General features: G+C 38.5%; 2 protein-coding genes across 4 annotated transcripts; one reads left to right on the top strand and one right to left on the bottom strand.

Annotated features, from left to right (window-relative positions):
- Positions 1 to 13: 13 nt before the first annotated feature.
- On the bottom strand, positions 14 to 4,060 carry LOC105838593 (histone-lysine N-methyltransferase PR-Set7). Of its 2 annotated transcripts, none has more exons than XM_012684273.3 (6): positions 3,269 to 3,704; positions 2,377 to 2,582; positions 2,112 to 2,235; positions 1,666 to 2,027; positions 1,372 to 1,562; positions 14 to 1,253 (listed from the first exon to the last, which is right to left on the bottom strand). In XM_012684273.3, the coding sequence occupies exons 2-6, from the start codon at positions 2,563 to 2,565 to the stop codon at positions 1,043 to 1,045; spliced, it is 1,077 nt and encodes a 358-aa protein (XP_012539727.1). In that variant the 5' UTR covers positions 2,566 to 2,582; positions 3,269 to 3,704; the 3' UTR covers positions 14 to 1,042. The 2 variants fall into 2 exon arrangements, with proteins under 2 accessions (XP_012539727.1, XP_012539726.1); XM_012684272.3 differs by lacking the exon at positions 3,269 to 3,704 and adding an exon at positions 3,712 to 4,060 and having other exon boundaries at positions 227 to 1,253.
- Positions 4,061 to 5,247: 1,187 nt separating this feature from the next.
- Positions 5,248 to 17,640, top strand: LOC105838589 (protein strawberry notch). Of its 2 annotated transcripts, none has more exons than XM_012684269.3 (17): positions 5,248 to 5,914; positions 7,510 to 7,600; positions 8,114 to 8,221; positions 8,303 to 8,533; positions 8,928 to 9,062; positions 9,146 to 9,283; positions 9,358 to 9,725; positions 9,887 to 10,139; positions 10,216 to 10,541; positions 10,631 to 10,911; positions 11,020 to 11,381; positions 11,501 to 11,945; positions 12,077 to 12,460; positions 12,536 to 13,099; positions 13,668 to 13,981; positions 14,063 to 14,190; positions 14,251 to 17,640. In XM_012684269.3, the coding sequence occupies exons 1-16, from the start codon at positions 5,912 to 5,914 to the stop codon at positions 14,167 to 14,169; spliced, it is 4,110 nt and encodes a 1,369-aa protein (XP_012539723.1). In that variant the 5' UTR covers positions 5,248 to 5,911; the 3' UTR covers positions 14,170 to 14,190; positions 14,251 to 17,640. The 2 variants fall into 2 exon arrangements, with proteins under 2 accessions (XP_012539723.1, XP_012539722.1); XM_012684268.3 differs by lacking the exon at positions 5,248 to 5,914 and adding an exon at positions 5,929 to 6,956.
- Positions 17,641 to 17,801: the final 161 nt, after the last annotated feature.

Below are 17,801 nucleotides of genomic sequence, written 5' to 3'. Positions count from 1 at the left end.
GAAAACCAACAGATTAGGCTTAATTATTCTTAACAAAGATTGAACATTACGAATTTACGAGTTACAAAGTAGAGCAACACTGCGTAATATACATACTACATATAAGAAAACTAGCGGCAATGTAAAAGTACGTGAGCGATATAATATTAAATAATAATGTGTATTTGTGTGTATGCTATAAATAATGTATAACGAAATGATAATGAAAATGTAACAATGGTCTCTATTTTCTTTTTTTCTTTCTTAAGTGCAATTAATTAAAAGATATATTATAAGCAATCAAGGAATCCCGTTCACACGTCATTTATATATATAGTCTGTATGTACAATGTCTTTTGAGAAATCAGATTCTCTCGCATCTAAATTTGTGGCAGTGAAGTACTCGAAGCTATTATGTGTTGCATAAATACTTGAACAAAAGATCTCTGTCTCATAGGGTCACACTATGCGATTACATATATGCATATATTTTTCGGGAGAGTGAAAGAGAGAGTCGTTTTTTCATAGCTACGTATCACAATCGCTTCAACTAGGAACTGTTGGTCTAATACGGAAAATCCAAGCTCAATCGCCGTCAGAAGATAGCTGGGACTAGGTGAAGCATATGCTACAATTTGTCACGATTAAGCGATTCAAATACCGAATGCAAAAATTCTAATCTTTGATAATACTGTGTAAACATTTAACATTGGTGTGTATTGTAATAACTAGTTTTTACACACCAATCATTATTTCACAATCACTTCACTCTTCCGATACAAACGAAGTAAATAGGTAATTGTCATGATTAACAATTCAATATAACTTTCCTTTTTATCAAACGAATTGAATTTCATAAAGTAATATAAAAAAGTATTTGGAATTCACTAGCAAAAACTCGCAAAGTCGCGTGTCCATTCGATGAATACGCCGCGTCTCGCTGTAAAAATATTTGTACACAATTCAACGTACACGCTATATAGTTCCTTCATAGGAGGAACATAAATGAAACTAATCTTTTGTACAATTTAACATGATTTTATATAAATAGTGAATTGAGATGCTATAACGCCAGCCATGGATGATGACGAATAGATTCGCGGCTTCGGTCTCCATAATCATACGTGACCTCCACGCCGACTGGTATATCCTCTTTTGCCGTAAGTACCAGATGTGGTATTGAATTGACCTCGACGATCCGTGCGATTAAATTACCAGTTCTTGAGTGGTTCACCAATCTACCGAGTTTTTCAGTTTCCGCCGTCGCATCAACACTATTAAAATATGTCACCAGCACGTTTATATATACTAGATTTTATTTTATCTATTTCAATCGAAATATATGCTTCTGCGTAAAAAACGATTGTTTCGTCATGATAATATTTTTCTTACCAATACTGCTGATTACGATGCTGAAAGTAATACATGTAGCACCCGGTATTTTGATCTTGTGCGTACACTTCCTCGCGTTCCTTTGCCTCTACCTGGTTGATCAATTCGCCAATATATTCCACCACAAACTCGCCTTTAGCGAATTCTCGTGTCGTTATAACACCGCGACCTTTACCCGGAAAGTTTCTGACCTGCAGAAAGAGATTATCATAATTTGTTTCAATTGTTTGAAGTGTAAATTAACGTTCTCCGCTAAATCTCAATTATACATTTTGGATGGACATGGATTCTTACCTCCAAACCATCTTCTACCTGGCAGAGCACTTTATTCTCTAAATCACGTTGTTTCTCCTCCAATACAATTTTTTTGCTTTTTCTTACACTACGACGTACTGGAAAGTAGTCGGTAATCGAGTGATTTGTTTCGACGCCCGTTGGCTTCGACAAACGATGACCGAGGTTCGACTGATTGGAGGCTCCTTTCTTACGTCCTCGTGGAATCGGCTGCTTCTTCGCAACTTGCAATGGGCTAAGTAATGTGATCACAGATTGCTTTTTCTTGGTAGTAATTGTAGCTCCTTCATCTAATTCTTCTGACGGCATCTTTATTCTATGTGGTGTAGAAGGCGTGTGAACTGGAACAGCTACTGGTGTCTCTAAAAAATCAGTCTCTTTGTACACCACAATTAAATTGCAGAGAAAAAAAAGCTGTCTCTGTAAGCGGAATTGCGATTATATACCATCAGTTTTGAATTGTTCTATATAGGAAGTAATCTCCTTCTTCTCTTGAATACAAGTTTGCGTATTATCAAAGAAATAATTAGCGAGCGAATTCTTCTCTTTTGCAACTTTGGCATTTGAATCCTGCAGCAAATAAAATAATGCTACAATGAGTGTGTTTACTTATATTTTTTTAGTTTATTTATTCATGTGGATGTTATTTCGTTTATTTATTTATTCATGTAAAATAAACTTAAGATACAAATTTCAACGCAAGATACTTACTTGATTAGAAGAATAAGTTATGCAAACAAGAGACTTGCATGTTTCTATCATGGGGTTTTGCGTTTTGTCTGTATCAAACTTATTTGTTATTTGTTTGGTAATATCCAGTTTGCTCTCATTTTTTACTGCTAAACTCGCATCGTTACCTTGTATAGGTAAAGATAATGTTTTTGCTACATTTTTTACCATGCCATGCTTCTGTCTTCCTGTGTATTAATTAATAATAATATTTTAGTTTCAATACTATTAAATATATGAAGAAAAAGAAATGTCATTTTTTAAGTCAAAAACAAATTTTAGTGCTTAATATTTCTATAACAATTTTTTAACGCATTTTTCAGTTCTATCTGCATTACTGGTAGTGATATTTTTGCAATAAATTTTCTACAATATTTTAAGTTGATTATTATTAAACTTCACAATTAATTTAATTCAACATATTATTTATTTCTAGCCTCAGTTTAGGATTACATTTCAAGTCTGATAATGCATAACAGTTTTAAAAACTAAAACATTTAAAATTGACATATAAATATTATTAAGCACTAAAACCTGCTTTAACAAAAAATTTCAAACAAAAATCATTTTTCCATCTTATGATGTTATTCACATATGAGTCTCTAATTTCAATTACTATATTATTGTTAAAAATATTATATTCAGTATATTACAGATTAAAAATATAGAACACGAGAATTACATGCATAATGATAAATTAATTTTGTGTAAGTTATTTAGATTTTAGAAGTATACCAAAGGCAGAAAAAGCATGACAATCCGACAAGTGGAAATGTATAAAACAACTATAAGAGTTACATAATTCTAGAGTCACAAAATATTAAAAAGCTAAACAGGAGATGTAGAAAAATTCGCAAATTGGAACTAATCTCACTGCTCTCACGCGAAATTGCCTGATAGATAACTGGCAACCCAATTATCGTACTCCATGTTAGTTTAGAGTCTAGCCCAAGGATCTAGCCCAGATTTCTGCGTGCATGACCGAGGGCCATCATCATCGGCACGGCTGCGTCGCGACGAACGTCCCGGTGGTCACCTCGCGATATTGGTGAACCGAAACGAAATTCAACGCGCCGAAATAGGCGATAAATGTCTCGCGCCCGACAAACACGGCAGCAGAGCAGACACAAGAGACAGAGAGCGAGCAGGACGAAGGAGAAGGGGGAGACCGGACAACGGTTCTGCGACAACGTTCAAGATGGAGCGAGGGAGGAAGAGAGACCCAGTGAAAACATAACCTCGGCCCCCCTCGTAGCGACCGGTGCGAGGTGTGCCTGAGAGCCTGAGTGACAGCGTCATTGCGCAGCGCGTCCTTACCTCTCGCGGCGCCGACGGCGTGATTTCCTACGCTGTGGGATGACGCGCGGGTCGTCCGGGGCATGATGAGCCGCGAAATCGGCAAGATAACCGGAACAACTGACCGTTTCAACAGCACGCTCGAGATATCGACCAATGTCGGCGTCGTGTTCAGTCGTGTTGTTCCACAGTTTTCGCGAGCGACGGTAGTCGTCCCGCACGAGACATCCGACCGCGAACGCGGTTCACAACAGTTCACAATCCCTCGCAAACGCAGATCCGACGAGCGATGCTACAACGGTCACAAACGTCACAAACAACACCAAGCAAGCGACACGTCGCCATGTTGCGTCCGCACGATAACGTTCCGTACAGAAGGAGGAGAGCGATTCCCGCCGATGTCCAATGGGAGAGCGTGCCTTCTGAGAATTTCGTTTGGAAACAAAAATGTCCCTAGGAAACAAAGCTTCTTATTGGACATTGAGCGCAACGACCCAAATGCAAAACGAAATTTAAAATGACATTCGTGGTGTTAAAGCATTCATGATGCCAAGTGTGCGATCAATAACGAGAAATTTCATGATTGCGAGAACGCGTAAATTCGAAGCTTAATTCAATTTGTCGTATGATTTATATGCACAGAATGAAGACGTTCTCTCGATTTTGTTTTTATAAACATAACAGTTATTTCTATTTTTTTATCTAAATTAACTTTAAAAAATCAACTTGCAAAGCTGATCGTATTATTTTATTTTCCTCGCGCATTTTCTGCTAAAATCTAATTTATTTAAAAATATATAATTACATTTTAATTAATAATTAATTTTTTAATTAAAAGAATTACATAATTATATTAAGGACGATTAGTTTTAAGTTTTGCAGTTGGCAACTCATAAATTTGACTATTTTTTAAATATGTATATATCAATGAATCGTAAGCTGCTGAGATTAGACTTTATTATGTTGCGGAGTTGTTATTGAAATAAATAAAACTGTTACGTAAACAATCAGATACACGGCGCGTGTACGCAAATAATTTTTTTTTCAAAAAATTAAAAATTTATTTAACGAAAAATAAATTATATATTACGTACAATCTATAACTGTTCCCGTTACTTATTAACAGCCCAAATACAATGTAATCACGACGATAAATAATGAACCGTCGTCGTATCGAGTTATCACTCGGGCGGGAACGTGCGGGGGTGGGAATGAAATTACCGCCCTAAGGCGGGATAGTTTGCGCATACGCCGCGCTGCAGCGCCACCGGCTGCCGCGCGAGCGGATCGATCGACTGCCGCACGCTCCGCGAGAGCACGAATTATTATTTTTTAGACGGATTTATCAGCAATCGCGTCGCGGGGGGCGATGCACGCGCGAATCGCACGACGCGACCGGAAATACGGTGTGACCTGCGATACGACGCGGGATCCGTGATTTGGCGGCGTTGAACGGCGTTCGCGCGCGCGATCCCAATTCGCCCGACGCAGCTTCTTTTCTTTTTAGCGCGAATACTTTAAATCGACTAACGATCAGCGCCGCACGCAGGCGGCGGCGTTGCCAAGCGTACACCCGCCGTCCCCGTGCCCCTCGCGTACGTCCGTGGACGCGCGGATACGTGACGGGCGAATGTTGCACCAGAAGGATTCGCGGTCGGTCAGGAGAGTCAAATAGTCTCAAGGATAATAGCGGAGCACCGAGTTACCGACCGCTCTCAATTGTTTGATGTAAATCTGAATGTTTAGCCTACAGCGCAGCGTTAATCTCACAATTTATTGTTATCCCGATATTTTTGAATTTATATGTATATCCGCGACGCACAAATTTACGTATTTTTGTAAAAATATCGTTTAATAGTTATCACTTGCGCCCGCTTAGATTAGCGTTTCTCATGCTGACCGCGGCAGTTTTCAAGAGGGCGCGACAGTCGCGCGAGATATGCATTCCGCGGAAATTTTCATATGATCGGCGATCTTTGACCTGTCTCGTCGTTGGTGATACGGCAGCTTCGTGGTTGTTCGCGGTGTCGTCTGGTGTCGTCGTCACAGTCGCATTGTAATCGCGTATACACGTGCTCGAACAAACAGGTCTCCGCGTTAAAAACGCCGCCAACGAAGTCTGCACTCGATCTTCGATCGTTCGACCTTTGACGAGTGGTTTCAAGTAGCGTATCACCGACGTGAGACAATACCTTACATTTTGGGATCGTCCGACTTTGAAATGGTAGGTACATCGAATAATACATTTTTAATACTTTTTTTTTTATAATAATGGCAATTGTCCAAATTGCGACGACCAAGCTTGCAGACGTAACGCAGCGGCGATTCATAGTTCCTATTTCATGCGAATATCGCTTTGAATCGATCGCTCGAAAATTCACCGCAGCGCTCGCGGGCGATCTAATTTAAAAATCATGCGGGGGGGTCACAAGAACGTTCGATCGGATTTCCTGTGACGCGACGGTGTTTTCCTCGGGATTTTTCGTAATGCATCGTTTAACGACCGTCGGCGCGAGGAAAGAAAATGAATCTCGCGCTCCCCCTCCTCGCGCCCTTGCCGGTCGCTGCCGCGCGCAGCGATCGGTCATGAAAACGCGATTTTTCGTGCGCGCTCGTGCGCCCTTCGAGTCTGCCCTTCCTCGACGATCTGGCAACAGCGCGTGTGCGCGCGCGCACCACCCGCCGGCTGCCGGTGGCGCCGCGATCAGCGGCACGGCGGTGGCGTGCAATCCAAATGAGCGCGTTGTGTTTTTGTATTCGCGCTGCGCCGCCGCCGCCGCGCTATGCGGCGAGGGGTGGATGAACAAGAGGGGGACAGGGGGACCAAGATGGCGACAGCCGTGCAGCCGAGCGAACGCACTCTCAGGCTACTGCTGTGAATCTCGTCGCGCGCGCGTTGCACACACTGACGACGACGACGACAGCTGCGTGAGATGGGCCGGCTCGTCCGTAGATCGCCAATCACATCTGTCATCCCAACCTCGCAGCTCGCACATTATCCCGCGTAACCGTCGGCGATGCTCGTTTGACGCGGCACGCACTCCTCGATTCTTTCTCGAACCGGGTCGGAGGAGAACCAAAAAAAAAAGTAGAAAAAAAATACCTTGTCGTTATTCGCGCTCGTCGCGGGCCCGCAAACATTCTGACGGAGGTATCGGAGGAACATCCCGTCGAGCGACGTTGTCCTCGTCCTCGTCGTCATCCTAGTATCGCCACGCGTCGCGACGAGGTAGCGCGCGAGGTCTCGCGGCACTCGGTTTGTCATGGTAGGTTTTTTTCACTCTATTATCAATTCCGCGAGAAAAGGATTTGGAAAGAAGAAGAGGAGGAGGGAGACGGAGATACATCTCCAGGCCCAGAGCACGCGCTTATCAATAAGGGCTAGCGCGTAATCTAGTTGTACTCGTTTCCCTCGTTCAGAGAGACGATTAACCTAGAGCATGCATGACGCCCCCTTCTTTTTGTTCTCTCATGCCGAACGGCGTGAGGGATTCGCATCCTAATAAGTCATTGTGCGATCAGGATCAGAACAAATAATCGCTCGTTTAACAATTGTAATGTGATGGATATTTTATTAGCTAGAATGTAACATGCATCTATACATTCAGATGTCGAAGATTACAGTAGTGTGCTGAGATTTTAATATAATTTTATATGTAATTCCAATATTCATTCTTTAGTTTAAATTTTGGTAAATTGTACATCATGGTTTAATCTCAAACAAGTGTTCTTGTAGATGGATCTTGTAATTTCTTATATCTTTTGTTTCTGATTTTTTTACTTTTCTTGGTGAATCTGTGATTACATATATTTTTCCAGGCTACAAAAAAGTATGATGATGGAGTGAGCGATGATACCAGTGGGAGTGATTTTGATGATGAAGAAGATCCTGATAAAATTGAAGTGCCTGGTAAATTATGAAATTGTACTTTGTATGCTGTGTTGCATATATATTTTAGACTTGTTTATACCAATGTCAATTTAAACTTGATTTACCTTGTATCTTTCTAATTTTTAGCATTAAAAAAAATTAAAACTTAATAGTAACAGTAGTAGTATGATAGCAGAAAAGACTATCTGCTTTAAACATTATAATACTAATACATAATACTAACATGAACATAATACTAATAGTACTAATAATAGATTCTTAGGCTTATGCAACTCTGATTCTTTAGACTTTAGAATCTAATATACAATATAAGATAGTCTTGGCAAAGGTAAATTTACCATTGTTGAGACAATTAAAAAATTGGCACAATTGTCACTTGCTAAAGAATAAATAAAGTTGAGTTTACAAAATTAAGGTACATTGGTGCAAATAAATCTTTTTATAATAAAGCATTCTAAGAATGATAATTTTGCATATGACAATGCAATTATTTTTTTGCATGAAATTTTAATGTTAAAAACTTTTTATTAGGTGGTGGTAAAGATCTCGCAACTGCTGCTGTAATTGGAAGTATCAAAGATGAAAAACCTGTGGATCCAGCAATTCTACCTGTGGATAAAACGCAAGGACCGTTAAATGGTAAATCATGTAACACTTAAACCAAATCCACTCTTTCTCTTCTTTAAAAAAAGAACAATTTTTTACCAAAATTATTTTTAGAATTAAATCAAAAATTTGGCAATAATATACCTGGAGGATTAGTGACAAAGACTGCGACACCAGGTTACGAAATGGTGCATGTTGGAGGCTCTCAAGGTACTCCGCCAGGAGGTTTTGTTGGCTCAGGTCAATTAAATCAACTCAATCAATTAGCGGCTGGTGGATATCCTGGTGGTTTTCCACCAGGATTAGCTCTCGCAGGATTTAATCCTGCTGCTTTCCTTCAATCAAGTATGTATCTTATCTTTTTTTATTACAATAAATTTTATATACAAATTTTTTTCACGACTTAAGCAATGTTTTTGTGTACCAAGGTGTATGTACGAGTGTTATCTGTGCACATACATCACTAATGAATTAAAAATCGATTATTATGCTTACTCACATTTAATCTTATTTGGAAGTAGGAATAACCATAAGGAGAAAATTTTTACATCTTGATTTTATATATATTTATTTATTTATATTAATAATGATAAAATTAATATGAATATATATCATAAAAATTTAAAAAACTTAAAAATGTAGCTTCCACACTTTTTTTATAGAATTAGATTAATTAGATTAATAATGGATTACAATTGCTTAATTATATTACAATAATATTAAATTAATTATTCCCTAGGCATGGACATGAATACCTTGATGGGTAGCTTTATGGGTATGCCTGGGATGAACATGAACATGAACATGGGTGTTAATCCTTTCGTTCAGTTACTTAATCAAAGTGGAATTCATCCCAATTGGTCGGGTCTTTCAGGTATTTGTGTGATATCATGTTAAAGATAGTCCAATTAAAAACCATTTCAAGAGGCAAGCTTATATTATTTGCAATTATTACAGGAAAAGCAGTATCACAAATGTGGATGAATGCAGGCGACCCTACAAAATTAATGCAGCCAAGTATTCCAGAAGAAGAAGAAGTGGACGACGAAGATATGGGTGTCGCCGAGACTTATGCCGATTACATGCCGATGAAATGTACGATCAATGTTTAGCTTAACACATTTATGTATTGCTTTGCTCTCAAACTTAAAGTTTGCGGTAATTAACAGTGAAACTTGGACGAAAGCATCCCGATCCGGTTGTGGAAACGGCGTCTTTGTCGAGCGTCGAACCGACTGATGTTTGGTATAAATTATCTATACCAGAGGAAACGATACGATCCGGTGCACTCTCTGCTCTCCAACTCGAATCCATCACATATACTTCACAACAGCATGAGCACCTTCTACCCGATGGGTCACGCGCCGGATTTCTAATCGGCGACGGCGCGGGTGTTGGTAAGGGCAGGACTATAGCTGGTATTATATTCGAGAATTACTTGAAAGGTCGAAAACGTGCCATCTGGGTGTCTGTGTCGAACGATCTCAAGTACGATGCTGAGCGCGATTTAAAGGATATAGGAGCATCGAAAATAGAAGTACGTAAAATTTATCTATATTGAATTATGTTGAATATACACTGGAATATATGTATATCGGAATATCAAAGTTTTAATTTTGGAACGAATTACACATTTTAATTTAAGTGTTTATTGAGAATAAATTGAACACAAATTGCAATGAACAAATTGGCTTGCAGGTACATGCTTTGAATAAATTTAAATACGCAAAAATCTCGTCAGCTGTGAATGGTAATGTAAAGAAAGGTGTAATCTTCAGCACGTATTCCGCATTAATTGGTGAATCGTCGCAAAGTGGCGGGAAATATAAAAGCCGATTAAAACAGTTGTTGCAATGGTGTGGCGAGGATTTCGATGGTCTGATAATTTTTGATGAGTGTCATCGAGCAAAAAATTTATGCCCTACTGGAAGTTCAAAGCCTACTAAAACAGGTTAGAACAAAATTTCATGCACAGTTTCTTTTGAAGCGTTTACTTTAAATGGCTTCAAATTTTTTTATTTGCGCAGGACTAACGGTCTTGGAATTGCAAAATAAGCTTCCAAAGGCTAGAGTTGTATATGCCAGCGCAACCGGCGCTTCTGAACCTCGCAACATGGCCTACATGGTACGACTAGGTATGTGGGGCGAAGGTACGCCTTTCCCGGAGTTTAATGGTTTTATCTCTGCTGTGGAGAAGCGCGGTGTCGGCGCGATGGAGATCGTAGCTATGGATATGAAACTCCGTGGCATGTACATTGCTCGTCAATTAAGTTTTCACGGTGTTGCCTTCAAGATCGAGGAAGTACCTCTTTCCAAAGATTTTACGAAGGTTTACGATCAATCAGTGCGTTTGGTAAGTTATCATGCAAAGTAATAAACACTTCAATATTTTACTTAGATGAATTTATAAATAATTTCATGTGATGATCTATTTCGATTTAGTGGGTGGAAGCGATGCAGAGGTTCCAGGAAGCGGCAGAACTAATAGATGCGGAGAACCGTATGAAAAAAACAATGTGGGGCCAATTCTGGTCGTCACATCAACGTTTCTTCAAGTATCTTTGTATCGCCGCGAAAGTGAAGCACGCGGTATCTGTGGCACGCGAGGCAGTCAAATGTGGCAAGTGTGTTGTGATCGGTCTACAATCAACCGGTGAGGCGCGCACTTTGGAGCAATTGGAACGTGACGATGGCGAGCTTAGCGATTTCGTTTCTACTGCAAAGTTAGTGGTGTTATATACAGTAGTGGTTTTATACATTGAAGAAATGCAAATTTGATTAATCTTGAATATAAATTTATATTTACTAATATATCTAATAATTATTTACAGAGGAGTTCTGCAGACACTAGTGGAAAAACATTTTCCAGCGCCAGATCGTAACCGCATCCAGCGTCTTCTTGGTTTAGAACCACCGAAATTTAAATTAGAGGATGACGAGGATGGTGCTGGCGGTTCTGCAGGAGGCAGCAAGAGAAAGCCAATTCGGCAAGCGGCACAGCGTGCAACGAAAAAAGTACGATCTTGGTCTTCAGAAGAGGAGATATCGGACGAGGAGAAGAACGGCGCTCATAGTTCCGGCTCTGAGTATAAATTAAGCGGCACCGAAAGCGAAGACGATCATCAGACAGACGAGGAGAGCAACGTTAGCTCCGATTTCAATCCATTTTTCAGTGATAGCGATTCTGACGTTGGTAAATGTCAATCCTGCAAAGTTTTGTTTTTTACTTATTCTGCATTTTTTAGTTGAAATTGTTACATTGTCATTAAAGAAGAATCTCTAAAACTACATTTTTCTTTGTTGTTTTTCTAGATCCCTGGGACAGACGAAAGAAAAAGGGCAAAAAGCAAAAGAAACCCGCAAAGAAACGTTTAAGCACACAGGATAAAATTCAATCAATGTTAGTGCATAAACAGTCCAACAGCAAAAATAAACGCAATGGTGACACGGCGATAAGCGGGCCTATGAGCGCCGTGGGCGGAAATATGCCTCATAATCAGGCACCGCCTAGAGACGCAATCGAAAGAGCTTGCAGCATGAAGGAGGAATTATTAACGCAAATAGAAACTCTTGGCGACCGATTACCGCCAAATACATTAGATCAATTGATAGACGAACTCGGTGGACCGGAAAATGTGGCGGAAATGACAGGAAGAAAAGGTCGCGTCGTGCAAAGAGAAGATGGTGGAATAGAATACGAGTCTCGATCAGAGGTGGATGTTCCTTTAGAAACTCTTAATTTGACAGAGAAGCAAAGGTGTGTATCGAATAAAAATTGTTACAATTTTGCATTTGCTTTTTGCGCACTAATTTTTAATAACTCGCAGATTTTATTACTGGAATACTGTTTTATATAATAATATAATAATTAAATAATACCTTTATCAGATTTATGGACGGAGAGAAGACTGTGGCGATAATTTCCGAAGCAGCCAGTAGCGGTATATCGTTACAGAGCGACAGGCGAGCTAGAAATCAAATGCGACGTGTGCATATCACGCTTGAATTGCCGTGGAGCGCGGACAGAGCGATACAACAGTTTGGACGAACGCATCGATCAAATCAGGTTAACGCGCCGGAGTACATATTTCTTATATCGGACCTGGCTGGAGAGAGGCGATTTGCTTCGATCGTCGCAAAACGACTGGAAAGTTTGGGCGCATTAACACATGGTGATCGTCGCGCAACGGAGACCCGTGATTTGTCGCAGTTCAATATTGACAACAAGTACGGTCGCACGGCTCTAGAAGCGACAATGAAGACTATAATGGGGTTTGTGTCAGCCAAAAGTATACTAAAAAATTATTTATATGGAATATAAACATTTTTAACTTATGATAATTTCAGATACGAGCCACCATTGGTACCACCGCCTCAGGATTATCACGGTGATTTCTTCAAGGATGTAGCGGATGCGCTGGTAGGCGTTGGTTTGATTTGCAACAGCGAGAGCACGCCTGGTGTGCTCACGCTCGACAAAGATTACAATAATATGTCGAAGTTCCTGAATCGCATTCTTGGGATGCCAGTCGACCTGCAAAATCGTCTGTTCAAATACTTCACCGACACGCTTAACGCCATTGTAACTCAGGCCAAGAAGACTGGTCGTTTCGACATGGGTATTCTTGATCTCGGCACATCAGGCGAGAACGTTCGCAGAGTACGACTTTATCGGTTTCTGCGAAAGCATGCAACCGGTAAAGCACCAACGGAACTACATGTTGTTCACGTTGAGCGCGGTATGAGCTGGTCTGAGGTTACGGAAAAATCCTCGGATCTGACCGGGTCCAAGGAAGGTTTTTATTTGAGCCATCAGATCCGCAATGGCAAACAGACTGCCATTCTTGCAATCATGGTAGACAGCGGCAAGAAAAAATCCGAAAGCAAGAAGGATCAATATATGGTGTACAGGTATAATCGTTTTTAAAAAATAATTGCGTATTCACGCAATTTATCACAAACATGCCCTATGAGAGTACCTTTCATTTGACGTTAGATTTGATTATCAAAATAGATCACGTGATTCAAGTTGATGTCATGTGAATTTCAAACATCAAATGGCCATTCCAAAATAGTCATTAATCATTGATAAGATTAAGTATAATATTAAGATTTATTGTATTTTTTGTTAGATATTTTTACAATGAATATTTCAATTGTTGCTTATGATCAAGCAGCATTTTATGAAAAAAAATTTTTGGATATATGAAAAATGAACGTAATAATCGTATTAATAATATTAAATGTTACACATCAATAAATTAACGTTTTCAAAATCCATTTTTATCTCTCGCCACATTGATAATACTTTTACCAGTTTTCAACTAGAAGTTGAAAAAAATTGAACTTCTCATTGTTGGCGTTGACGTTGACGGTGAAATGTAATCACGTGATCGCTAGAGATCTAGCGTCGAACGTCAGTGTGAAAAGGCACCCTAATTTTTCTTTTTATTGGAAGCTAATGATTGCTTATTGTCAGACCTAACACGGGTCTGCAGCTGCGACAAGAGACTCTAGGCGAATTAGAGAAGAAGTACAAGAAAGTGAGTGCAGAGGAGGCGGAACCACATTGGACGCAACAATATGAGGCCTCTGTAACCACGTGTTCGCATGCATATTGGAGTGGTAACTGCAAAAACACCACTGTCGGTATAGACTGCGAAGTTGGGTTAAGAAGACGTTCCTATAATGTATTATCTGGTTCAGTTCTGAGTGTTTGGAGCCGCGTGGAAACTGTGCTTGCCGCGCGATCCGGACATAACTCTAAGATGCAAGTAATACGACTGCGTACAGGTAAGGCATATGAGAATTAGAATGACATTCAACGTTTTGATCTGAAAACATTTAACAGTTTGATATTTTTATTCGTGACAGATGAAGGATTGAAGATTGTCGGGACGCTTATCCCGAAATCCTGCATGGAGTCGTTACGTCAAGCGCTGTCCTCTGACGCGGAGAAAACAGAAGAATTGACATTTTGAGCACTGAGTCTCGTGTCAAGGGTAAGAGTATTTTCCTCTTGGTAATTTCTGCGAATTAATAAAGTTATTTTATTATTACAGGTAATAATAGGACCAAGCGAGGCTCTTGATGTTACGTAAAATGCGACTGTAGGAAGATCCCTCTTTTCCTAGATTTTTCGTCCAGATGCGAGAAGAGGATGGAATTACGAACGAAGCTATGTGTGATTACATACGTATATTATTTCTCTGGAACTGTTTTGAAACGCGTCATCCAAGTAGATTCCGAATTGAATCTACTAATCAACGTGACGAAGTACGAGTAAACGCTTCCGCTTAACCAACGACAAGGCCAAGATCACACTTGCTGCTTATTTTCTTTGTCATGTCTATGCAATCTCGTTCATGAGAAATTATAGCATTCATCCGTTACATAGCAACGTAGATTTTTAAGTAGTCATTCTTTTTATTATAATATCTTACATATATAAAATATCTCCGCTGCTCTGATTATAAGCTGATTAGAGGAGGAAGTTTATTTTTTATGTCGTCGCCGTTAATCATATTTTTGCCCATGAGATTCTAAGAGATGGACGTAGCGCGTGGTACGTAGTAGAATAAATACAAATTTGAATTGTTTTGATTGTGACAGAACACAATCGCGCGTAAAAAATAACAAAGCATGTATTTTCCTTGTAAAAAAAAATATGGGTATAATCGATTAATAGTCCGTACAATTTAGAAACGTGTTCAGTTTTAAGCTAATTCAAAGCGCTAATATCCGAAGAGTATCAATCGTTGTTGTAAAAGTGCCAGTAAATTCAATTAAATGTGATGACTATCGAAGGGACGGATTAATCGAGACGATTAGCAAAACGATCGGAGCAATCGGTCCTCTTCGGGAAAAATATGCGATAGCTTTGATTTCTGTTTGATCATTAAATCGATCACAGATCGAATTAGAGAGGCGTTATATATACACATACATAAGCTACTGCTATCGTTACTACTATAGCTACCATTTATTACTATAAATTATTACTGCTACTGCTATATTAGTATTAGTGCTCTACCGTTACAAAACTATTATTAATCCCCTCGCAGTGTATGACGCATACATACATATCTTTAAAAGAAACTAATTTACTTTTTTGTAATTTCTATAAAAATAAGTATTCGAAGGTTTGTGAGATTGCTGAATCCAAATATGATATCAAAATGTGAAAATTTTAAATGGCGGATTCAATACGCCAGATGAAATTTTAAAAAGTAGTTGGATTCTTATAAAAATAGATGTTCTAAAGTTTACACACACACACACACACACACACACACAGTGCTTTTATTTTAAATTATATCGTGAAATGTTACATTATCTTGCAATATATTTTGACATTCTAATGTAAGATTCAGCAAGCTTGGAATTCTTAAAATACCAATTTTGATTTTTTTTTTCCATTTCAGTTTGTTATATTGGACCCACCATTTTGAATGTTAGCATTCCGATATTATTTTGGATTTAGTGACCTCAAAAAATTTGATACTAAAATTATATAAATCTAAGAAATCTTTTTTTTACACAGTGGTCGCACAAAAATTTTATTTTCGCTACACTGCGAAAGAGTTAATAATATTTAGATCTGGAAAGACGAGGTAGTCACACGAATATCGCAAATGTACTTTTCCAATTCTACCATAGGACTTGAGAGACGCGATGTACTATGCAAGTGCCAAGTTACACATTTTATTGCTTTCTGTTTTCTTTTATTATCATGACAGAACATTAATCGTTCAAAAAATAGCTTTTGTTAAATTTTTGTTTTTTAAGTCACTGAGTGTACAAATCACATTCTTGACAGATAACTATTCTTATTTTTTTGTACCATGTATCTTAAATATTATCGATTAATCTGTTGGTACAAAAGTAAAATAAGTATTTGTGATACGCTAAATTATGTAATACAATTTTACATGAAGCCTTTTTATTTATCTTGAACAAACGCGAGTTGTATGTATATACATTTTTTGTTTCTTTTATTTTTTTGCGTGGTTTTACGAAATTGAAACAGATATATCCGATACCTTCCTATATACCTCAACGAGATATTTTCCAAAATATTGTTCAAAACATGACGCCTCGTCTTTTGACGATCTCCACCTATAACTAATTAGCCTTAAAACAATTTAAAAAAGGAAAAAAGAATTAGATTGAAAAAAGTACATACAGCTGATATATTTATATTCAGATGCATAAACTAGCAACCAGTGCGGCCTGCAAGTATATTAGATGTGGATTGTCTGTCCGTTTGTACATCTGAACGAGATTCGAAGAGTGAGTGATATGGGCCTCGCGATCCATCATCTCTAATGATATGATAAAACTTTAAAGATGCAGATTTAGAGCGTAGAGTGTACTGTCCGTTGGATAGAATCAAGCCGTGATTAGAATCTTTACTTTAGTGATTTAATTCTTAAGAGCGTGTGCGTGATATGTCTGTGTTTGACAAAGGAACGAGAAAGAAAGAGGGGAGGAGAGAGAAATTCGTCATCACCTGTTTCCACAGTTATCTTAAAGGATCATTCCGCGGGAGTACACAATACAAATAACCGCGTGATTCTTCACGGATAACACGATAACTACATATTACATTTATAAAGAAGACCGATAGAAAAAAACATCCGATTGTAAGATATCTACGTAATTATCTGTATCCTTTTTCACTCGGAGAGAGAATGGAGAAAAGTGAGACATTAAATGTTAGAGCGAGATTTATCGTAGATTTAATTTAGCTATTGAGTATTCGTAATGCGTGATATATTAATTATTGCTACATTACTTTAGCGAAATATGGGAAGCAGGATCAGATGAAGTAGGTGTGCGATTCAAAGATAATCAGAATCTGCCATGGATTCAGGAGCAGGATTATAATGAAGTGAAGTGGTAATTTATAAAAAGAGCTCTCGTGAAGCTAGAAATGTAAATATAATATATCGAGGCTGTAGGAAAAGCGAAACTCTAGGATATATGGGATGTATGTGTTTTGTATTCGGTATTTTTTATATTTCGCTTGAGTTCCTATTTTCCAAACACGTGACTTATATAAATGTAGTATCTAGTACACGTGGAAACAGGGTGTCGCGCTTTCTAGTGAAACGACTATTCCTTTTTTCGTAACGTACTGTGTTTTCACGGATGACTCACGAATGAGCGAATGCGCTGTGTGTATATATGCACAATGTATAAATGTCTCTGTGTATGTAAAACCAATTCTTATCCAAAACGACGACGATACTCACCCTTTCCTCGCATCCGAGAGTGCTCTTTTTTTTTTAATTCTCCATCTGCGTTTTATTCGACTCAATAATTAATCACAATTTTCTTTTTGCATGACTAAAAGCCTCTAGATCAGCCATTTTACATCATTTTCTTTTCATCGTATCATCAAAATGTGTTATGTGCAAAATGCAAAATAAACTATTGGTTTATACAGATACGAAATATAATGATTTTACTGCTAAATGTGTGCAAGTCTGAATATTGTTCATCAAAACCTATTTTTCATATAAAGAAAGAAAACTATTATCACGAGAACTAAAATATGATGTAAAGAAATTGCAACGTAATCCTACCGCATTTCGAGAATAATTTGGGA

Source organism: Monomorium pharaonis, chromosome 9 (genome assembly GCF_013373865.1).
Source record: "Monomorium pharaonis isolate MP-MQ-018 chromosome 9, ASM1337386v2, whole genome shotgun sequence".
NCBI classification, from domain to species: domain Eukaryota; kingdom Metazoa; phylum Arthropoda; class Insecta; order Hymenoptera; family Formicidae; genus Monomorium; species Monomorium pharaonis.
This window is presented reverse-complemented; position numbering and strand designations above follow the sequence as displayed.